This window comes from Mixophyes fleayi, chromosome 6, assembly GCF_038048845.1.
Source record: "Mixophyes fleayi isolate aMixFle1 chromosome 6, aMixFle1.hap1, whole genome shotgun sequence".
NCBI lineage: Eukaryota > Metazoa > Chordata > Amphibia > Anura > Limnodynastidae > Mixophyes > Mixophyes fleayi.
The window spans coordinates 177,415,150-177,440,744 of NC_134407.1; the positions used below are offsets into that span (position 1 = coordinate 177,415,150).

Consider the following 25,595-nt stretch of genomic DNA (forward strand, 5'->3'; position numbering starts at 1 on the left):
GAAAACAATTCATTCTCGGGTTTTAACATAAAGTTTATAGGATATGTTGGGAGTGCTGTCCACCATGTTGCAGTGTTAAGGCTATTCTCTTTTCCCACTCATGATGAACCTTGACCAACATGTCTGGCTGAATCTGAGCACCAGCATCAGCAATTCATTGTTGCAGATGATTACGATCTTGTATCTTCACAGCATAAACACTCTCCTTCAGATAACCCCACAGAAAGAAATACAACGGAATTAAATCTGGTTCTTAAAGGGAAAAACAATTTTTATATGTAATTTCTTTTGTATTTCTATTTTGTATTTGTGTTTGTATTTAATTACATTGTAGTTGGATAATTCGTCAGTCACATTTAATAATAATATTGCAGAGACAGTATTCTCTCCTATGTGCCACTTCATCACATTCTTATTTTATGTACTATTAGTGCAATCATCATCATCATCACCATTTATTTATATAGCGCCACTAATTCCGCAGCGCTGTACAGAGAACTCACGCACATCAGTCCCTGCCCCACTGGGGCTTACAGTCTAAATTCCCTAACACACACAGACAGACACACAGACTAGGGTCAATTTGTTGTCCACAACTCTATGCTATGCTTGTGCGTAAGTGGACATACCTGCTATGCCTCATATACGCCTGGCCCAAATGCTACTGTATTTGAACTGGGAACATCTTGAGCTGCAATTTAATATATCCACATCAATAAGCTTTTTTTTACGTGCTTTTTTTCTTTGCATACATATATTCTGAACGCCTATATGGACAACTTTAAATCAGCCCATAATGAGGAAAGTGCGTGTCGTTTAACATTTTCGAATTCCTAACAGTGTTGATCGGGAAGGTAAAACAAAAGTTACATAGCTAATCCCATAGTAGCAATCAGATTATTATCATTAAGTATATACAGTTTTCTATGGTACATTTCCTTCAGAGGGTATACAGTTTATTGGATATATGCAGAACATATAAACTTTGAGCTTTGTATGGCATGTGTGCTGATTTACATAAATATACAGTAGTATATTTGACATTTATACTTTGTGTCTGAAAAAGTAAATGGAGAGTATTTGTTGACAAGCTCAGTAATTCTTCATGTATGAAAGTCCACAATATCACATTAATTATTCGAAATATAGCATTACGTTTCCTAGTAAAACATCATTGCTTAATTAAAAGTATTCTTTATGCAAGTTGACAGAAATGATCTACACATAATTATCCAATCCGCAATGGGAGTAATAATAACATCAGCAAAATCATACTGTCAGATTTTTGTCTCTGAGGAATCTTAAGCTTTCTTACGTTATGAACGCGAGCCATCATTCTGATGCTGTTACACTAGTTTATTTATAGAGAAAAAACCTCTAGCACACAGTAAATTAGCTGATTTTCTACTTGTACATAAAAATGCAGAGTTCTCAGTTACACATACTTGCAAATGTATGATAAGCCACCCGCCCCGTCAAGGCGCTTCTGCTAATAGGGTGGTCCTAACTCTAAACAATGAGAGTCCCTATTTTTGGGTCATACATCTACACTTTATGGAGAAAAGTATTTGGCCACACCTGTTAATTATTGAATAGAGGTATTTCAATCAGACCCGTTGCCAGAGGTGTATAAAATCAAGCACCTAGCCATGCAGTCTCCATTGCAAACATTTGTGATACAAAATAGTTCATTCTGAGGAGCTCAGTGACTTCAAGCGTGGTACTGTGATAGGATGCCACCTTTGCAATAAAACGATTCGCGAAATTTCATCCCTGCTGAATATTCCACGGTCAACTGTAAGGGATATTATTAGAAAGTGGAAGCATTTAGGAACAACAACAACTCAACCATGAAGCAGACGACCACGTAAAATCACTGAGCAAGGTCAATGACTGCTAAATCGCATGGTGCGTAAAAGTCGCCAACGCTCTGTTGATTCCATAGCTGAAGAGTTCTGAACTTCCAACAGTATTAATGTAAGTACAAAAACTGTGCGGCAGGAGCTTAATGGAATGGGTTTCCCTGGCCAAGCAGCTGCATGCAAGCCTCACATCACCAAGACCAATGCCAAGCGTCGGATGGAGTGGTGTAAAGCACACCAACACTGGACGGTGGAGCAGTGGAAACGTGTTCTGTGGAGTGACAAATCTGACTGTTTGGCAGTCAGATGGGCGAGTCTGGGTTTGGCGGATGCCGGGAGAACGTTACCTGCCTGACTGCATTATGCCAACTGTGAAGTTTGGTGGAGGAGGGATAATGGTATGTTTTTCAGGGTTTGGGCTAGGCCCTTTATCTCCAGTGTAGGGCAATCCTAATGCTTCATCATACTAAGTCATTTTAGACAATCCTATGCTTCCAACTTTGTCGCAACAGTTTTGGGAAGGCCCTTTTCTATTCCAACATGACTGTGCCCTAGTGCACAAAGGACTACAAAGACATGGTTTGTTCAGTTCAGTGTGGAAGAACTTGACTGGCCCACACAGAGCCCTGACCTCAACCCTATTGAACACCTTTGGGAAGAACTGGAATGGAGATTGCGAGCCAGGCTTTCTCATCCAACATCGGTGTCTGACTTAATAAATGCTCTACAGAATTAATGTTCCCAAATTCCCACAGAAACACACCAACATCTTTTAAATTGAGAGCTAACTTACCAAGAGTTACCCCCAAAAAACCTCCAAATGCCAATACAGCACCAACACTTCTCCACTCAAACACCTGCTGTGAACCTATAAATTGATATAGCAACTTCCACTTCTATAACACTAGTTTATTTCCCAGAATACAATACTAATGACTCATATGTTACACTTTGACGTGCACTTACTTTAAATCTATAATTAAAATTAGTATGAGCGGTGAAGGAAACGAAAATAAATTCAACAGTTTTGCATATGTATTATGGTATATGGTAATGAATTTCTTAATTTAAAGAAACTTTAAAGAAAAAAATCTTAATATCTTTTGTATTGCTATACCCAGAGCCGTAACGAGGCCGGTGCGGGCGGTGCCGCCGCCCCGGGCGCAGTCCCAAGGGGGCGCAGTGGCCGCCCGCACCGACTTCTGTGTGAGGAGTGAAAAGAAAAAAAAAATTAAACAGACCTCAGATTCAGACTGCCGGCCGCCCGGCGCATCCAAGATGGCGGCCGGCACCCGGCTCCACCCCCTTCTGAACTCTGCCCTCTGCCTCAGCGTCTGATGTCATGACGTTGCTAGGCAGCAGAGGAGCAGAGAAGCAGAGAGGAGCCAGGCAGCGACGGCTGGACAGGAGGTAAGTTTCAAAGCAGGGGAAGGGGGATGTAAGCTTCAATTATGGAGGGGATGTAAGCTGCAATTATGGAGGGGAGGGGGGATGTAAGCTGCAATTATGGATGGAGGCAAGGGGGGGGGGGGGATGTAAGCTGCAATTATGGATGGAGGCAAGGGGGGGGAATGTAAGCTGCAATTATGGATGGAGGCAAGGGGGGGGGGGAATGTAAGCTGCAATTATGGATGGAGGCAAGGGGGGGGGGGAATGTAAGCTGCAATTATGGATGGAGGCAAGGGGAGGGGGGAATGTAAGCTGCAATTATGGATGGAGGCAAGGGGAGGGGGGAATGTAAGCTGCAATTATGGATGGAGGCAAGGGGGGGGGGGAATGTAAGCTGCAATTATGGAGGGGGGAGGGGATGTATGCTGCTATTAGGGAGGGGGGAATGTGTGCTGCTATTAGGGAGGGGGGAATGTGTGCTGCTATTAGGGAGGGGGGGGATGTGTGCTGCTATTAGGGAGGGGAGGAATGTGTGCTGCATCTTGCTATTATGGAGGGGGGGATGCTGCTATGCTTTATGAGGGATGGGGTGGTATGCTGCCATAATGTGTGAGGGAAGGGGGGTATGTATTAATATAATGTGTGATATGAGGGTAGGGAGGTTGGGTGTCTTAGTACATGGGTTGGAGGTAAGCTATTAATTTAATGGTGACGTTTAGGTGGGGGCTAATTATTTAATGGGTACTAGTTTATTTGTGGGGTGCTGGTGGGTCAATTTAATTTATTGATGGGGCTTTTTAATTTAATGGTGGGGTCTATTAATTTCAGGTGAGGTATTTATCTGTATTGCAGTCACAAGAATGCTCTCTGTATAGTATGGTGGTCATAGGAATGCTCTCTGTATAGTATGGCCGTCATAGGAATGCTCTCTGTATAGTATGGCCGTCATAGGAATGCTCTCTGTATAGTATGGTGGTCATTGGAATGCTCTCTGTAAGGTATGGCGGTCATAGGAATGCTCTCTGTATAGTATGGCGGTCATAGGAATGCTCTCTGTATAGTATGGCGGTCACAGGAATGCTCTCTGTATAGTATGGAGGTCACAGGAATGCTCTCTGTAAGGTATGGCGGACACTAGGAGGCTCTTTATATTGTATGTGTGTGTATATATATATATTTTTTATGTAAGTGCACATCCACATTATTTATGTAATAAATGTATTGCTATACAGCATTACACTATGTGAGTTTCTTCCTCTCCATTATCCTGAATACTACTGAGTATATATGAAGTGCCAGTTCCGGAACCTTTCAACATTGTATGAAGCATCTGCTATTCCCATGGGGTAATAAGGCTCAACTTGATTGGTGAAGATACCGGTTATACCTACAGATAAGCTTTAAAGATCTTTTATCTGGTACGCATATTATATTGGCACGGCGCTGGTGTTCTAGAGTGGTTCCTCATTTCCTTCTTCCTGTTGATCCACTATTATTACCTGAGTGTCTATACCTATTTAGTGGTTAACATTCTGACTTTTGGTACACCTTTCTGTATTTTTATATACAGTATTATACTATTTGGCGCCCCCTCCCATTTGTTTTGTGTTATATATATATATATATATTATATTTAGTGTGATGGTGACAAGGGGGCACAATGATAGAGATGGCTCCATGGCACGGTGTGATAAAGGAGAAACTGTTATGGAGAGCACAGTGGGATGAAGGGGCAGTGTGATACAGATGGTACCATTACATTTATGTTTTAATTTGTTTCAGTGAGTTTTATTTCAATAACCAATTCATTTTTTTATACAGCTAGCATGTGATAGCTGCATTTAAAGTACTTTGATTCTATGGAGGCTTATTACATAAAGATCCTTACAAAGCCAGACCAAGAATAATGGAGAGGGAGGGGGTTTTAGTGCGGTCTAGAACTTGTAAAGTGCTAGCCACGCCCCCACAGTAGGTTGACCACACCCACCCGACAATTGACACTCCCACTTAGATGGGGGGCGCCGGTTCCCTGTCTCGCCCAGGGCACTAAAATGGCTAGTTACGGCACTGGCTATACCCATTTACTGTGGACACAAAATAGAGTATAATGAGATATTTATGAGAACTTGTTCACAGGAAGAATGCAATGTTACCCTTACATACAGCACATTTAATGGTACTCAAATACCAGGTGAAATTTTGTAAATGAAACCACATAATTTCCGGGTCAAATTTAGTTTTAATACAGAAAAGGAGGGGCGGCATGTGTACAGATATATATATATATATATATACACATACACATACATCAGTCAGTTTGAGAGCAATTTTGTCCATTTTAATTAATTATTCGGCTGATATTCAATATTCTGGTTCAATATACTGATGGTGTGTGTGATCTGGCAGTACCATGATCAATAATTCAAATGTGCAAATCATTAAAAATGTACAACCGCAGTGGCTGAGACATTTACTTTATTTTAGGATCTCAACTTTCCAGATTTTTAATTAACAAATTTGGACACATATATTGTCAAATGTAACCATTATGTGTGGTATTCTGTATGCACTGTATATAAAGGATGGCAAAAAAATGACATTTCAGAAGACTGTGTGTAGAGATGATGACTCTTCCATGTGTTCATTCACCAACACTTTTAGCCTAAACAAAACAAAATATGGAGTTTATTCAAATGTTTGGCCCATCCAATGACGGCTTGTGCGAACCATCAAATTAACCATTGTATTATAATTTATTTTCTGAATCATATTGATTCAGTTTAGGGACCATAATATTGTGCTATTTTCTGCTGACATTGTATAAAGAGTATAGGCTTATCTGAAACTCATAGGTTAATTGCCCCCTATTTTTTGTGCTACAGGGGACTTAAACTCTGTACCAAAGTGACCACAGTTTTCAGCCCCCAAAAGGAGTCCAACTAGAAGGCTGCTGACTGCCAGAGAGCAAGGTACCACACAACAACACAGTAAAGTAAAAGATTTAAAAAAAAAAAAAACAAGTCAAGGCTAGAGCAGGTGTCTAGAGAAAAGCAGAGAAATGTTTGTGCATTTTTGCACATCAATGCAACCTGTTGCAAAAGCATGCAAATGAAATTAAGTGGTTTATATCAGAATCCAGAACCCGTTATTGGCCACGAGAGGGATACAGGTATGGTAACCAGAGCCCAGAAAAGTCTTAGAAGAATTGCAAGGTTGCAAAGATCTCAGAGTCAGATACAGATGAGTAGAGCAATTGCTGGTATATCTGGATGACATCCTGATTTATTACAAAGACACTTAAGAACATTGCAAACACTCAAAGAATACAGTATTCAAAAAAGCCAAGCCCCTGAATGGATAATGTCCAGATCGATAATCTTGAAACTACAAGCGAACATTCCACAACCTGCACTTTTGTACCCGGACTACTAGTTTCACTGCCCGCATTAAATTTAAGCGCTGAAGACGCTGAACACGCGGGTGTTGAAGAACCCGGAGCTTAATACATTTACCCCCTGGTGTCAGAGTCGGTGCTTAAAAAATATATTTTACAACATACTTGCCTACTTTTGAAGGCAGCTGTCCGGGAGAAAACAACCACGGTGGATGCACAGTTGCAATGTGAAGTGGTTGATGTGTAATATCTAATAGTTAGCATATACCTTGTTTGATTTTTTTTTTAAACGGCTAATACGCTAGTATAAATAAGGCATTACAGTTTAATTTGTTTAAACGACGTAAATAAAATGTGTGTACATAAACCATGCGTACTCTTCCATAAGGGACACATAGGAAGAAACCAACTCAAACATGGGGAGGATATTTAAACTCCACAGAGATAAGGCTGTGACTCAGGATTCAAACTCATGACCCCACTGTTGGAATGTGGATTATCTAACCACTAAGCCAACGTGCAGATGGAAAAAATACGTGCATGATATAGACTAGAACGGAAAGCTCAACAACACACCATTGCCTGCAAGTCAAGTGCTACTGGCAAGCTAATGTGTTACTGTGAAAAATTAATTGCACACACCAGCAGTCCCAAATAAGCCACAACACTAAACTGTTGTAAAACCAATGTTTGCTTTAAAACCCCATAATCCAAAAAACCTGTCCACAACATACACCTGCATATACAATTTTTTCCTTTTCCAGTTTTTTGGGGGGACCTAGGTATTGTTTGGTTTTATCTGTGGATATTTTCTATTTGTTTGGATTCACTTTATTTTGAACAGCTGCTTTTCTCTGTTGTAGCTCCACACAAATTTCAACCTGTAAAATTGGCATATTTCACAAAATGTGTCAGAAATTGAACTCATGACCCCACTGATGAAAACTGGAATGTCTAACCACTAAGGCAACGTGCAGATTGAGCACTACATACATTATATAGACTTGCACCATGTCTGAAAGTCCTATTAGGTAAAATAAAATGTAAGTACATAAACCAAGCTAATAGTGCTCCTAAAAAACATACAACACAACACAGGCACTACTGGCAACAGTAAGAATAAACAATAAAGAATTACACACACATTCTATTGTTCTCCAACATGAAGAATGTGTCATCTGTATTTGAAATAATTGTGGATGCGAATTCAATGGCTAATAATTCGCAATCATAAATATACATACACAATACAATACTCGGCACAAATAAAGCCAACACCAAAACATATACCAGCGTACTCTTCTATAAGTGACACATTGCAGTAAACCCACAGAAACATGGGGATATACAAAGTTCACACAGATACAGGCTGTTGGCAGCTGGATTGTCTAAGCACTAACGAATAGTTCAGATGGAAACAAACATACAACACAACTCAGACACTAGTGGCAAACTAAAGTGTTAATGAGCATAATTAAATGAACAACTGCACACACCTTCTTAGTAACTGACATGAAGGATCATGTTTCCTTTTTTAAAATTAAAATGAGAATGTCTATGCAAAAGCATCTCAGAATAAATCACAATCAGAAATAAACACAAACATATTTTAATAGTATAAAATTAAACAACAGATACCCGTAAACAGTGTTGCATAGACCCAGCATCAGATCTCGTCATCTGATATCACAGTGGGCCATACAATGACAAGTGTATTGTTTGTATTTTTAGGCATGGAATAGAATATGGGTTGTCTAATCCCAATTTTTATTAATTTGATTTATCAATATAGGGACTAGTAGGAACAAGTCAATATGTGATATATTCTTAATTAACCATTCCGAGTTTTCTTTTGTTGATTTACACTGTTATGTGTTTTTTAAATAAAGTTTTGAATATTAGTTTTTTTGCCTTTATTTAAAAATATATTTATATTTGTATTATTAAAACCAACACACTGCTATATAGTTACTTATAGACAGTTAGATCTGATTTAGACTAACATGGTTGTTTCTTATGAGCAGAGACACACACAGCTGATTAGATTTTCAACTAATGTGGCGAATAAAAAAAGAAGTTGCAGGACCAGTTATGTTTGTCCTGCTGCATTGTGCAGGTTTGCTTCTCCTCTGAAGAAATTACCCTAAGGGTAAAGAAACGCGTCAGATATAAAACAAATGTTCTAAGTGTTTCCTTAATCTAATTGGGAACAAGAAGCTTTTTTTGGGAATCTCTCTTACTGCAATTTGTATCTACTATCAGCGCGCAGAGACTATTCTGAATTTCATCACAGACGACGGCTGTTATATACCTGGGCTGAAAGTGATTCATCATGGGACCAATCGATTTCAGCATCATAAGAAACATATTCTCCGATTGTTATAAGGTCCTGGTTTCGCCGCCGATTGCGGTCAAACAGATTCTTTGTAGGTCAGGTAATTCAGACCGTCACCCACTGTATTAATCACTAGTACAGCATTGTGCAAATGAACTGTGGTTTCCAAGTTCACTACTAAGTACTTCACGTTAACTCTGCCTGCTGGAGTTTTAATAGGAGGATTATTGGATGCTATTTACACATTGCAACTTGCCATCTATTACTCTGCTTATCATTTATGGAATAAAAAAAAAGGTCTAGTATGAAACTGCTCATAGTCCTATTGGATGGTGATTATTGTTTATATACATTTACATTTCATTAAAACTATGCAATTGTGACCCACATATACAAGAGGAATCTAACACAGATTTTTTAAGAACATCTATTACAAATTTAAACAAAAAAAATTACAATTAACTATCAGAACCATCACTTGATCAATACAACAACACTCCTACAGCTTAAACCACCAGCCAAAACATGTGCTATATAGTGTTATTTTAAAGAGGATGACATATAATAGAAAACATTGTAATGCACTGCTGGCAATGTGTTTGCAAATTGTAGTGCCAGGTTCCCAGGTGCTTACAAAGCATGTAAAACAAAAAACATTTATAAGTTAGGCTGACAAACTTCTCACATGTAAATTACAAATAGATTTTGAATCGCAAAATCAACAATGTTAATTGTGTCCCTCTTTAACCATTACACGTTTGTTAGGATATATGTAATACATATACACTGGGCGGACGTACAACCATTGCTGCACATCGCAGCCTCACCTCACAGCTCTACCTGTGTACTTACTAACATTTCTCCTGTTACCCTGGCAACATAATCGCTCCCGCCTCCTCACCAATCCGGTACCGCCCTCCTTCCTTGTCTGCCAATCAATTCGCAGCACAGGGGCAGTCGTCGGAACCCGGAACTCTGTGGCCAGAGACCGAGTCTCCAGTTCCCGGCCGTAAGACATTAGCGGACGCGCCGCGGAGATGGGGTTCGAGTGGCCTTGGCAGTACAACTTCCCCCCCTTCTACACGTGAGACCCCGATGTTGCCATGGGATGAATGTGTTACATGACATAGGGGGAGGGTTAGAAGAGAGCACCACTTCTAGTACAGGTGTTACACCTAAGAGTTCCGGTAGAAACCAGGAAGTGCGGTAGTAAATGAGTGAAGCACTCACTTAAGTTTGAACTTTTTCAATGCTGGGTATAATTGATATTCCATCCACAATACCTACACAAATATTAGTTATTCTGTTCTTAGAATAATAGACTATTGTAGGATATATGACAGATTATCACTCCCAGTGGTAGTTATTTTGTTCCCAAGTTCATTAGCTTTAGTGACAGTTTCATGTATCCCAAAATTTAGTTTCCGAAGCAAACAACATCAAGAAGTTAATATTATAATCCTCTTATTTCACTGACTCCTACCGCAAATCGTACAGAAAATATGTGGATAAGTAAATAGTTAAACTAAGATTTTCTAGGTTTTTGTCCATAATAAAGTCTTACAAAATTAGTAGCTAGCTACACATAAATACTAGTTCCCCTATGACTAGTTTGGTTGCTGGTAATGTTTCTGCCTTATATTAGCCACATACACTTTCCCTCCACCAAAATTAATTGTTATTCCTCTACCTTATGTATTAATTGCTCCCCACATCTATTAGATTGTAAGCTGGACCATCTTTACCCTCTGTTTCATGTCGTTATATGCTATTTATTTGTACTTTGAACCTCTCAATGTACAGTGCTGTGTACTATGTTGGAGCTTTATAAATAAAGGTTAATAGAAATAGAAATGCTTGAAATTTTCCCCTAATGCAGACATCAGAGTACAGAACGTTCTCCTAATAAACAGAAGTCAGAAAATGTGCCTCTCATCTTCTAAAACTCAGCCATCAGGGTGTTTGTATCTCTCCCTCTTTATACATAGACATCTGAAATCATCCCTTTAATCTCCTAATACACAGTAACCAGAACATGTCCATTTAATCTCCTCCTAATATACAGATATCAAGGCATAGATCTTTCTCTTCCTAATACACAGACATCAAAGTTTAAATATTTCTCAAGCAACTAATATGCAAGTATTAGGGTATATACCTTTGTCGTCTAATACACAAACACATTCTTCTCATCTCTTCCTAAAACACTAACATCAGAACATGTCCTGTCTCATTTCCTTGAAATACACAGACATCTGGATTTGTCCCCTGTCACCTGCTCCTAATACACAGACATCTGGATGCGTCCCCTGTCACGTGCTGCTACTCCTAATAAGCAGATATCTGGAAACATCTCTCCTCAACTCCTCTTAATACAAAGACATAATGATGTGTCCGCTCTGGCCTCCTAATACCCAGAAATCAGGGTGCATCTGTTATCTCATTCTGACTGCAGACTGCTAATTTCTCTGTATTTTACTTCTTATGTACAGGTTACAGCCTAACGTTGACACCAGACAGAAGCAGTTGTCAGCATGGAGTTCCTTAGTTCTGTCTTACTGCCGCCACAACAAACTGTACACAATAACTGTAATGGAAATACAAGAAAGCCCCTTGTTCAACAATAAGAAAATACAGAGTATCCTTCGTAACGTAAAGGTGTCTGCCACAGTAGTTGTTTTGTTGTTGTTATTTATTGAATAATGGTCTTCTCGTGTCTTGTAGGAATATATTTTATATTCCTACAATATATATTCCTACAAGGCAAGAGGCACCCATTATGCATAATGTCAAAAAAGAAACCCATCATCTGTAAATTATGCATATCTACAATACTTAAATACTAATGGTCATGCATGTCAATGAAATGCACTATCTGACTTATTTTCTTTACAAGATCCATTTTCCGTGACTATATATGACAGGCTACTCTATCATTGTTTCCCTCATTGTCAAGGCAAACCATTTCAAACTGCTAAGCGTATACAGATCGCAACGATGCTGTGTTATTCACCCTCATATCCCTAGTCTGGAAGCTTTCCACTAATGTCTTAAATGTAAAAGGTTTTTCTTTTATTATCTAGAAATAAATTAATGTTATAATGCTCTGGTGAACATCGGCAGACTTTCACTGGATTTTGATTTCTACACCAGACTTGTATCTGCTTGTATGTAGTGCCATGCCAGGGTTACAGTCTCAAGATTTTAGAAGTAAATCATTCATGTACCACAAACTCTTGGCACATGAATGGTTAGTTTTGGTGATGTTACATAGGGGGTGGCGGGTCTTATCTTATTGTTTCCAAATACATTACAGAGGTTTAATCTATTCCCTTCATTAGATTATAGTAGTCAGGTTAGCAACATATAGGAAAGGCTTGTGTATTTATTTGGTGGCTGCCTTATTATTTCTAATATCTGTATTATTAATGCTTTTTGTTAGGGATAGATAATTTTTTAGTTTAAATAGCACTAGCAATTGTTTGAGAATTGTACAATTTTGAAAAATTGACATTTGGATATTTTGGATACATTTTTTTTCATCTATTTATAACATTGTTTACCTATTTTATGGTACTATTCTTTAAAGCTGCGTGACTAAAGAATACTGGTATCACAGTTGTTCAGATGTCTCCCATTTCCCTTCCAATTTTTGCTGTGAAAAATCTAATGCTGGGTAGGTTAAACCCAAAAAGGAACAATTCCATTAAAAGTTGGAAACGTTATCTATGTATTATTGTTTTCGGATAAGTATATTGTTACATTGTCTGTACGTCTTGTGTGTCTTGTAATATTGAAACTATTTTTTTATCTGGATGGGCAGTTATAATACCATAGAACTGGTTAAAAAATGTTTTTCTTTTTCTTTTTACACGCATCATCTGTAAATTTATGTTTTTGAATTCATTCATAGTACATTGCTAAGAGATAATTCAATTGCCAACGATGTGGAACTTAGACATCGCGCCACGTGCATTGCAATTACGGTAGACTTTTCCGCTCATTTTTCCTCGCACCTCTACGGGGTGCAAGGCCAAATGAGCAGGGATTACTGGCAAAATTTCCACGGCAAACTGTCTCTGGAACATTCGTGAGAGGCTTCACGGCTAGTTGAATTCCCCCCCAGAATGCTTTTTTTTAATGTAAATTTTGATGCGACCAAATGATGTTTGAATGTCTGAGCAGAACCCTAATCAGTTTTGTGGCTACTTTCCATTAGAAGTGATTATTTTGTTTATATTCAGTTTGGATGACAATGTAAAATTTCATTTACGAAAGTACACTGGTTCTGATTTCATGTATTGTGCTTATTGTACTGTGAATCATTTTATACTTTTATACTGCTTTTCAATGCATGTAAAATTTCATACTTTTGCCTTTAAATTCCTTGACTTTGCAAGGAAAGCTATCCTTGGAGTCTGTACAGGTAGTCTTAGAGGAACTGAGGAAAAAAGGTGAATAGATGCTGCTATGTAATATCTTAATTTAAAAAGAAGTTCTATGCTATTCATGTTAGAATGTTTGTTTTTTTCACCATTTCTATAAGAGTCCAGTAAAACATATTGGAAAAATATATTGTCTTGTTCAACACTTTTTTGACCAACCTGCACATGTAGCTGCAACAAGCATACTGCAAAACCATCCATCACTCTTACGTACAGCTCAGCGGGACCGCTTCCATAGAACTGTATTGAAGCTGAGTCCTCCAGCACCAAGATCTACACCATGTGCCAGCTCTTGGCTTCATGTAATGTGGGGAGTCTGATGCCCCCATTATTGCTATACATGGGGGTATTTTTATGTGCAAAGGAATCAGATACAAATTTCGATATGACAAGAGATTGTTGACTACTCTGATGAACAATATGGAAAGTTTTGACAAAATATGGTTGCCATGACTGATTATGTGATAAGGACCTCACTTTGACCTGTTTTTGCTACTTTTTGTGTAAATCCAAAGCTCTAATTTTTTAAGGTGTTCGGGTTCCATCCCTCCTCGCCTATTCTTATTTCCTTTGTTTCATTTTTCTTTTTACAGGTTTTATTGTTTAATTAAGTTGACAAACATAGAAAAATTACACACTATTTCACTGCCTATGTGTGTGCTATAAATTGTAATTGAAGAAAAATATTATAAGCTTGTTGGCATTTGAAACATTGCCTTATTAACAAAGCATCTCTCAAATTAGGATTACATTTCTTAGAACCACATCATTTTCACACTCTTGTCAAAATTAATAATGCTTCAGTTTAATGATCTTTTTATGTTCTCCCATAGAATGTTGGCACATTTTGATAATGCTTAGTAGAACTGAAAATATTTGAGGTACGGCTGTGTTTGCGGGGTTTGGAGATCTCTTCCTGCACTCAGCAGATGTTCCTGCTGTAATCCCATTGCAGGACACTGCAGGCAGTACTCTGTTAGCCACCTCTGGCAGATAAAAAGTAACATTAGGTTGCATTCATTACTGCATAGCAAACGTAAATATAAAATCAAAAGTTTCCCCTATGTTCTGACTAGGGGGCTTTTTGTGGAAGGACAATATTAGATTTGTGCTCAACATGGAGATGAAAATAAGAGTCTGTGGGGAGAATTCAATTGACCGTGGTACTTATTTATTTTTTGCAGCGTTAAAAAAAAAAAAAATCATCCGCGCAGGTTTTGACCCGCGGGCGCAACCGTTTTTAAGTATCGCAGCGTAAAAAATCGTGCTATTCAATTTAAAACCAGGTAACTCCGGCCTCGTTCGTTAACTATTGGCGCTTGCAAATCTTTAGGGGAGTGAAGGGGAGGGTTTAATGCGGTCATCTATAATAAAAAAAAATGCATTGCATTACACAACCTTCTATTTTATAATATCTACATACAGTACTTTTTTTAATATACTTTTTTTTTCCTTTACTTTTTTTACTATACAATTATCTATACCATGACAAAACACATTAGTACATACATATTAGTACATATATTAATTAGTGATTATTGTGTTCATTAATTTTTTTACTTGTTTTTTGTAAAAAAAAAAAAAGATAAAATAAAAACAAATCACCTTTTCCATTTTATACATTACTGAGAAACAAAATTTTTCTTTTTTTTTTTCTTTACACTATTGCATGATTTCAATAGTTTTCTGCCATGAGAGGTGTGAGATAAAACTGGCGATTTGACAGTTTACCGCGCCACATTAAAAAAGAATTGAATAGCTTTTAACGCTTCTCCCTCCCTGTACTTTCAATGGATCATCTACTTTTCCGGTATGGTACTGTTTTGGCTAACAAAACGTTGCGTTAAAGATAGATTTGAATAAGGGTTCAGTTAACGCGCTCCACAATAAGTGAAAACCACGTTAAAATCACTTACCACGGTGTTAAAAAAAAAAAATTACCACTGAGAATTGAGTTCCTTCGTGAATACTATGACAATTAAGATGCGGCTTGTGAAACATTTGGCCACGGGATTAAAATTCTTTGGCTTTTTGCTGTATGCTTCACTGATGTAGTGTGAGTCTCTGGGTATGAGCAGGGGCATAAAATCACCTTCTGATTCGGGGCATAAAATCACCTTCTGATTCACTTTAATAAAAAAAAATATATTTATAACTCATTTTAACTATTGCTTTTATTTATTGCAGGTAATCTGGAATGGTTGGATAAAAATAAAACCAGATTCCTTATAATGTGGAGGAGGCCAGATGAGTGGGGAAAAATAATTTACCAATGGGTAAGTGTGTAAAACACTGTTATCTTCTGGTTCTCAGGAGAAATTGAAGTCTAGGGGAATTATTCGGAGTTGGGCACAAAACGGTAGTAACTCTTAATAAAAAGAGCGTGGAAAACCACCACATTCCCACTCATAGGCAAAGCCGTATGCACCTCGAAATGTGGCCATATCTGCATCAGCAGCATATGAATCGTGTTTACAAGTCATCATCATCAGTGTGTACTTCTTCCTGCCCAAAAGTGAGTGCAAAACATATGCCTCCTAAGAGGCGTATATTTGTGTGTTTCTGCAGGTCAGCATGAGCAGCATTTAGTGTACTTGGCCTGTGTACATCCCTTCCCTCCTCCATCTCGCCTCTTCAGGCGCCAGTGGGTGTCAGAGTCATGCAAGTCTGCGTAGGAGCTTATGCGTACGTCAGCTTTCTGGGCATTCACAGTGTGATTTCACAGTAGATACACTACTTAAACTGATGTACATCCCACTTTGCATCAGCTCATAAGTGTTCATGGTTACCTGTAAATTACCTTGTTTTCCCAATGTAGTACACCAATATTAGAGTAGGAGATGTGCATCAGCATATTTTCCCTTTTTAAATTCAGTGGCAATAAAAACTCTTTATCAACAGGTCATTCAATCAATGATTAATTCCTGTATCTGTCACTGTCACAATATCTTTTAAAAAAAAAAAAAATGTCCAAAGGATTTGGCTCATGCACTCATATCTTGGCTTGACTACCCTCTGTTATTAGCCTTCCCCTCCATAGACCAGAGGGCCTTGCTTATCCATAGCACTAACAACAAGCTTGGCTGCCCTTCTATGGAAATCTTTACCCTTGTTCTTCTACCTATAAGCCATTCACAATTCTGCCCCTTTTTACATATATAACCTCATCACAAATCTCTCCCAACCACTCTTTATGCCCATGACTTTTCTTGTTAACTCCTGACATGCACATCAACAGAACTTTTCTAGAGCAGCTTCTCTCCTTTGGAACTCTCACAGGCTATATTAAAACTGTGCCATGTTTTTCAAACTTTAAATGGTTGCTGAAACCTCACCATTTCAGAGAAGTCTATCCTGATTTCCTTTCGCTTACCATATTTCTCCAGCAATTTTCATTTACTGCGTGTTAAAACTGTTTACTCACTTTCAGCTCAAATCTTGTATCTTTTTCACTTTAGATTGTAAAGTCTAATAGGTAGTGCCCTCTTCAATCTTTTTTTTTTTCCTTCATTTCTTATTAGTAATGGCTGTGTACCTCTTACTCATGGACGGTATTCTGGAATAATTTATATTTCTTGCTAGGTTTCAAAGAATGCAATGACCAATTCTGTTTTCACGGTTTATGAGCTGATTAGTGGCGATGACACAGAAGGTGAAGGTAAGGATGGTAGCTCACATTCTAGCTTCTTGTTGTTCCACTCAGTTCTAACTCCTTATACACTGCTTGCATATTATGTTAAATGTGTCTATTTGGTGAAGCCAGTAAGGTACTAGGAAGACCTTGAAATGTCAGTCCTTGGTAGGGTCAGTACATGTGTTAAGCAATTCTGGCCTAGCCCAAGAAGCTAATTCTGAAATTATGTTTTGCTATGTTTATATGAAATTAATTCTTATTTTACTGTTTTAAAGCACATTTTCCAGCTTCTCCCTCTGGTATCAATCTAATTTTATTTGTTGTCATTCAGAATTTCATGGGCTGGATGAAGGCATGCTACAAAGATCTTTGGAAGCCCTGCAACTGGAACACAAAGCGGAGATCATTACACTAAATGACAGCAAGGGTGTGAAGTTCTTTTAACGAACATTATTCCAGTCCTGTCCAACTGCTGGATGGAACTAGAACTTCTTTTGTAGCCAAAGGGGAATATGGTCTCCTGTCATTTTTTGGACGCTTGTGTATATCCTAAGGTGGAAGTAGATTCTTGTGATGATGGAACACACTGGTTTTATCCACTGCGAGATGAGGTCCTATCTTTACTCTGTGATGTTTGGGTGTGTGTATATATAGCAGTGATCTGGTGAGACTCTTTCATCTTTACACTCCTGAGAATAAATATCCAGGTTGATGTTACACGTTTGATGAAATGGCTGAAAACAAATAAAGGAGTTGCAAATATTTGTCAACATATCAACATTCTATCATTTTGGTTTTGCTTATAGTTGGTCAGACCTTGTTAGGAAATTTTAACTTGATTTCTTACATTCAGAGGCATTTTGGTATGTGGGTAATATCAACAACAAGCTAAATCTCTCTGTATGAATCCAATAAACAGGCTCCACCTACCTGTCTGGCATTACTTAATTGAAAATTGGGGCAAAATGGATTGTATAGTAGCTTATGTAAACAGAAAAACACCTCCTAATTATCCATATTCTTTCATAAAATCAACAGTTGTATCCACTAGCCTTTGCTTGGCCTACAAATGCTGGCTAAAAGTACATATTATTCCATGTGCATAGGTGACACTCTAAAACAGAGGTAGGCAATCTCTTGCTCACCAGCTCTTTTATAACTACAAATCGTGTGGGATGGCCACAGAACCGTTCAACCCAGCATATAGGGAAAAAAGGTTTCTCTTAGTATATTAAACAGTGCAAAGGGGGTTCCCTCCTTTGCATGTTTACGAAGTGATTACCTTAGCAATGTTAAACATAGCAACAACGATATATATTATAAACTGGATGTATATCAAAAGTTATGGAACCTCACTACCTCAAAGGTGTATAATATAACAAGCAAAATCTTATTATTCAAATTAATATTTTCAACATATAGTGGGAAAACATGTACACCCCTCTTATGGTACTGCATAATTTATAAAAAACCATTTCAGCTCAAACTCTGCATTCAGGCTGTCTGGAGCTTAGATTTTCAATCCGTATATGGTTTACATCTCTGCCTTAGCTAATCTTTCATCTAAATTGTTATCCCAACAGTCAGCTTTAATCTGTTTTATCCCACATAATAATCTCAAAGAATCTACAGAACACGATGAGTATCCCTAAAGTGGGCAGATAGTGAATTAAAGCCCTACTTTATAATTTGAATATGTTCACTCACTCAAATATGTAAGCAGCCAGCTATTTTTGTCAATACATTGCTTATTGCATTCACATTGCAGTAAGTGACATTCTTCAAGTTACACGTAATGAAGTTCCTGATCTTATTTCTCTTGCACAGCCATTTTGGTGGACACTGCTGACCTTAGAGTACAGAGGGCACTGTGCTGGAAGTAAGGCACCACATTCTAATGACCTGACTGGCCTACTCTCTCCCCTCTATGCCCCATGGATGAAGGACAATCCGTTTTTAACTGTGTACTAAGTATGGCAAATTCTTAATTAGTTAATTTTAATTTTCTAAAGGCGTTAATTCGGAAGTGAGCACCGCCAGAGAGAGTGGAGAGGACGCCGTCAGGGCTCCCTTGCTGCCTCCCGCTCCATCACTGGGCTCCTGGCAAAGGGTCACCTGGTCACAGTACACAGGGACAGGGGACCCAGAAGATGCAAGTGGACTGTGCCAGGGGCCACAGAATGTAACCCCAGTCTCCCCCAAGCATTGTGAGATGGGGCTGCAAGCGGTCTCCACCCACTAGCTGCTGAGGACAGACAGCCTTGGAAACGCAGGTAGCAAGGGGAGAGAAACCTGGTAGGGGCTTTATCTAGTACAGCTTCCACCAGGATTAGTGGAAGTACAAACAGAGCCGCCATGTTGAGAGAGGACGAGGTGCTTGTTCCTGAGGGGTGGCACCTCCCCTATTGCCGGATTTTCTACATGTAAAAGCCCGCCAATTTAATCTGCTCCCTTGCCTCTGCGCTACGTGATCACTTCTTTACCTGGGAGGGAAAGGTTTATATCCGGCTGTGTGGTATTGGGACTGTTTTAACCTGTGTATTCGTACTGTACTCTTTCCATTACTGTATGAGTACCTTTTCTCGTGTTTTTCTTGTGTCGCTGTAACCTCTTGGGTTAATTGAGTCCTGACCCTTACCCAGGTTAGGTTATTTTATTCACTTGTGTATTGAGTACTGACAGATAAAGGATTGAGTTCCATGTCCAAGGCTGCTGGAGCCAACTCAGTGGTGTGCTTCAACTGTTCTAGGTGTCAAGTAAAGTTGCCAAGTGGATGGTCGAACCCGATTGTCAAATGCGCGGCTTGTGAGTGTGAGGATTTATGACTGCATTCGTCTGGAGGGTGGCGCACCCAACCTGAGCTAAGCAACTGGCTAGGTTCATTGCGGACTTTGACAGAAAAATGCACAGGGACAGTAGGTGACAATACTTTTCGTACTGCTTCATTAGGGGCTCCAACTATAGATACCTTTGGGAAAGGTGTCTCAGTGGGGCCCTGATGCCTTGCAGGTATCACAGGAACCCCCCTGGATGCAAAACCAAGAAAGGTCTGCTCAGGGGCTGGTTAAGGTATCTTCCTTCCTAGAGAAGATATTGGAGACGTCGTCTACTAACAGGCCGCGCAAGCGTCTGGCTCATTCCCGGCTTCGGTTCAGGTGGTTAGCAGAGTCCGATTTAGAACACTCCCTTCTGGAGGTGGACGTGTCCCATTACCAATTCTGAGCCCTACCCTTTGGTCTGGCAATACACCAAGGGCATTTACAAAGCTAATGGCAGTCATGACAGCACTGCTATGTCAGCAAGGGGTGACTGTTCTGCAATACCTCCATGATCTCCTGATTATTTTTTGATTAGTATTTCTGTTCCTCTTCTGTCCCATTTCCTCTTGACAGGGGAAGCACTGCAGTCACAGGGTTGGGTCATATTTTCTCATAAAGTCCAGCCTGGTCCCTACCCAGCGCATGGTTTTCCTATTCGAACCAGGTGTCAGAGGGTCTTTTTGCTCCAAACTAAGCTATTCTTCACATTGGGGCCTTCATATATATGCATTTTGGAACATTCTGTAAAATGTCTCTAAGAGTGGGATCCTGTGTGAGTATCCGCCAATGCTTTTTAATACTGTTCTCTAATTTTCTGAAATGTCTTGCCTTAATCCCTCCTTTTTCTTTGTAGCTTTGTAGTCAACAAAGATTGTCTGTCCATTATTTGTACTGTCTCCAAAACATTATTCACTGAATCCTCTGAGTACTGTTTTTGAGGAACTGTGTTTTCACCTCAGCTACTTGTATTTCAAAAATCTGAACAGTTCCTTTTTAGTCTTTTAAATTGCCCACAAGAATGTTCTTTAGCCAATTCCCATAATGATGACTAGTAGCTTTGATATAAGTATTGCTGTCAGTGGGTTTTTTGATAGTGTTAGTGTGTATTTCATCATCTTTAACGTAGACAATAAGGTCTAAGAAATTCACACATTCCTTACTAATATCATACATAGCTTAATGTTATAAAGGCTACTGTTAAAGTTTTGACAAAAACATAACATTTCTCTATAAAAATGATGGTGTCTATGAACCTATGCCAGGAAACTTGACCCCTGCTCATTATGGTTCAATACATACTGATCTTCCCAGGAACTCATTAAAAGGTTAGTATAGTAGGTGGCAAATGTGGTACCCATGGCAGTCCCAATCTTCTGGAGGTTCAAAATAGAAAACAAAATCAACACGAACTCTATCCTCTTAAGTGTGAATTCTTCAAATCTTTATCAACTTCTTCCTCTGATAACACCACCCTAATAGCTTCAATACCCTGTTCATGTTGAATAATCGTATACAATGAACTGACATTAGCTGCTACAAAATAGTAATCACCCTGTCACTGTATATCCTGTAATTTACTCAAAATGTCAAAAGTGTCCTTCAAATAGGACAACTTCTTGATTACAAAGATAAATAATTTTCAATAAAGTGTTACTTATAGTTAATTAATTGGAACTATAATAGGTGTTTCTGGGGTTGGGGTTTCTCTCATATGAATCTTTAGTGTAATATTTCTTTATTAAATTGTACAGAATGGGTAACAATGGGTTGCATCATCATAGTCAAGTTGAACAAACCACTAGAGTGGCTATGTTTTTCTGCAAAGAATATCAGATAGTTTTTCACCCAAAAAAAAGATGGACTAAAGAAAGGGAGAAGATACAATGTGAAACCGTTCAGGCAACGCCAGTAAAAGCAAAGTGGAAGTAAGAGAGAAAGGGGGATGGAGATGTGGGGGGCTACCTAATTGTGCATATGGTTAGGATGGGGCATTATCAGCTGAGGAGATGGGAGTTGAGCTTGTCAGCGCCACTAGTTTCCCTGCGTCCTGCAATGCAAACCAGAGACACCATGTAGCAGAATAATCTGAAAACTTATCCGCTGAGGAGAATATTAACTCATCCATTGATCTATAGAATTCTATTCTCTGGAGCCATTTCCTGATGGACGGGGGTGGGGGACCTCCAATTGGTCGGTATCACTGCTTTGGCGGCTGATTATGAGTTATTTCAGAATTGATTTTTTGAAGCTGGAAATCTGAAACCAAAGACAAGATTACCAGGGACTTCATCTCCCAATATATTTGTAGAGACTGCTGTGACCTGGGTCCAGAAAGGTCGAAGCACTGCACAGTCCCATCATATTATGAAGGGGGTGCCTGGGGCCTCCTGACATCTCCAACAAACCTTCGGAACCCCCAGGTATATTCTTGCTAATTGGGCCGGGCATGGGTACCATCTTGACGTGACCTGGTAATGAGTTTCCATGACTGCTTGGCCAATCTGCTGCCTGGATCTGATTTCCCAGGTCTCGTTCCCAATCTCTGGTAAATCTAGGTAAGGAGTTATGCAGATTTTCATTAAGGAGTGTATATATAATAGAGAGGAGGTGAGGGCAGCTGGAAGCCTGACATATCGATTCATACAGAGCACCGTAAGATCCCTTGTTGTGTCTGTGCAGGAAAGTCCCAAAGCCAGAAAATGTTTAATTTGGAGAAATCTCCAGATTTCCTAATTCGGCAGTTCCCATTTGGCCTAACTTTCTGTGAAGGGAGAAACACCCTTGGAGTTAATCAGCTGGCTGACTCGTGTGATTCCAGCTCAGGCCCAGGTCTTCAATGGACCGACTTGCTCGCCCGGCAAAATAGTGGATTGTCAAAAATGGGAAGCAAAGGGAATATAGGTGAGGATATGTGAGTGATTAATTGGAGTCTAGACTACCTTGAGATGGAGGGGCCATTAGTGGGATGTTTAATGGTAGGTTTTTTGCTCAGCCACTGGGTAAGTCAAAGCAGAGAGGGCAGATTTGCACCCTCAATGTTAATCCACTGTTTCTCACCTTTAGAGATTGTCCATTCCACAATCCTCCCCAACATGACTGCATTGTGATCTAAAGGAAAATGTGAAGTTGTAGGACCCCCGGGTGTTTGCGGCGGTACAGGACATCATGTTTGAATCGTTGTACACACACACGCTCTTTCAACAGTCTCTACAGGTCAAAGAACCATTTATCGGGCATGTGGATTGGGAGTGTCTGTAGAAGATAGGGGACGCGTGGAAGCACATTCATCTTAATTATGTTGACTCGACCTATCCAGGAGAAGGCCTTTCCCCTCCACTCTCTCAGATCTGAGAGCAGTGTTATTAGAGCGTCAAAATTGAAGTCAACATAGCGGGACAGGTCGCTATGGATCAAAACACGTAGGTACTTAATATGATGGGGGTGCCATTGGAAAGCAAACGCTTGTTGCATACACTGAGCTACAGGGGTAGATAGTGAGATGTTAAGGGTCACCGATTTCAAGTAATTAATCTTGAAGTTAGGGAACCAAAACGCTTAAATTCCTTGACCAAGTTTGGAATCGATATAATTGGATTAGGGACCATGGCTAGGAGGTCAACCGCAAACAGCTAATTTATATTCTACCCCTCCTATCTGTAATCCTGATATGTCAGGATTTGCTCTCATGGACCTAGCCAGAGCCTTCATACAGAGCACAAAAATTAGTGGGCAGCCCTGCAATTACCAATCAACACCGGTTCCGAGAGCATCCCGTTGATTTTAATACGCGCTGTGGGGGAACAGTAGAGAGCCAAAATCCTGTGAAGCACTACTGGACCTAGACCCATGTGTAAAAGCATGCACCGTAGAAATGACCAATCAATACTATCAAATGCTTTTTGCATATGAATCTTTGGTACAACATGAACGGAGTGGAGTAATTCTCAACAGTGAAGAAATCCGCTGTTTCTTTACTTACTGCCCATTTTTCTAAATATTTAATAAAATGGTCAAACTCCTTTCTAATCATATGCACTGGATAAGTTTTCAATTTCTGATACTTAGACCCCTCATTCAATTGATGGTGACTTGTTCATAACCACAATTGCACCATCTTTGGGTTTAATGATGATATGTGAATTGGATTTCAATGTTCCCAATGCAGTTTTTCACTGTTAGCTAAATTGGTGTTACCAATAGTGGTATTCTTCAATGTTCCCAAGCCATCTACTACCAACTTGCCAAAAGTTTCAATGACACCCTTCCTCATATGGATGGGGCTGAATGTCAACCCTTTCTTAAATTTATAGCAATTGTTCTCTGTATTGCTCCCATTGTTTTTTCAGCAAAAAAAAAAATTTGTTCAACTTCCTAAGAAATTTCTGTACATTGACAAAATTGTCAAATGGATCAATTTTCTTTGTGGTGGTAAATTGAAGTCTCTTTTATATTTGGAAAGAGAAAATGTCTGAGTGCAAACTCAACAAAATGGATACAAAGCTCCATAGAAAGTATAAAGGACATATCAAAAGAGATATCATGAGACATGATACCTTAGCGTATGTAGCTAGACAATGATCATGTCACAACATTGCATTTTAATATTAGAACAAATAAATGGGGTGACACAAAGAGGAAGGAGAGTGGGGAAGGAATGAAAGGGTGTAAGCAGGAGTGGCAGAGTTCAAGTGAAATCATGGAGTGAGTGGCAAGCCAAGGGTGATCGGGGAGGCGAGATAGGTCCTGTCCTGTGGGAGACCTAATCCTGAAGTGATGAGTCACATGTTGTCTCCAACTGCCAGAGAAGGAAGGGCAAAGGATGCTTTAAAGTCAACTTATTATTTAAACTCCAAACAGCTAAACCAAGTGGCCTTAAAGACTGTGTGCGTATCCATGGCAGATAAAATAATATCATCCATGGACATATAATGATCCACACTTTTATACCATTCGCTAATCGAAGGAGGGTCACCAGTGCTGTGTTTTTCAGGTGGTTTAGAAGCTACTTCTTATACTGAGAACTTGGGATATTAGTGTGGGAGGGCAACTGGAAGCCCGGATCCTTAGGAACCTCATGTCCAACTCTTATTTTTAATAGCCTGAACACTTCATTCCAGAAACTAGATAGACGAGTGCACTCCCACCATATGTGGAAGAGCGTTCCAGGGGCATTGTTACACCTCCAACAAGTTGAGAGCACTTGTGGATTGTTCCTATAGAGAGAGGAAGTGCACATGTACCACCTAGTCAACAGCTCATATTGCATTTTGAACACTAAGACACTCAATAAGCAGCTTGGTATAGCTTGAAATACCGTGGACCAGGATAGCTGGGAAACATGCGCTTCCAATTCTCTCTCCCAAAGGAAGCTGCAAACTGAAACGCATCCTCCAACAGTATCTTGTAAAAGAGGCTGCTTGGGACAGAAACATAGCCTCAAAAAGAGATGGGTCTCTACCTAGTGATCGAGTGCAACTAATCTAATATAGTGCATCACCTGAACATATCTCCATTGTTCCCCAGAGGACGGGGAGTACTTGGATTGAAGCTCCTGAAAAGAGCACAACTTCTCACTGACTACCAGCTGACCCAACCTGCAGATCCCTGCTTGTGTCCATCGTCTAAACTGAGTCTTGGAGAGGCCAGGAGGTAAGTCAAGCTTGGCCACAATGGGGGACAGAGGAAATGAAAAACCTGAGATGTTCTTGCATGAGCAA

General features: G+C 39.4%; 1 protein-coding gene across 1 annotated transcript; it reads left to right on the plus strand.

Annotated features, from left to right (window-relative positions):
* Positions 1-9,920: 9,920 nt before the first annotated feature.
* VPS25 (vacuolar protein sorting 25 homolog) lies at positions 9,921-17,988 on the plus strand. Its single transcript, XM_075177398.1, has 6 exons — positions 9,921-10,064; positions 11,473-11,618; positions 13,381-13,434; positions 15,613-15,701; positions 17,008-17,083; positions 17,391-17,988. Exons 1-6 carry the CDS (start codon positions 10,018-10,020, stop codon positions 17,501-17,503), a joined length of 525 nt encoding a protein of 174 aa, XP_075033499.1. The 5' UTR covers positions 9,921-10,017; the 3' UTR covers positions 17,504-17,988.
* The last annotated feature ends 7,607 nt before the right edge of the window (positions 17,989-25,595 follow it).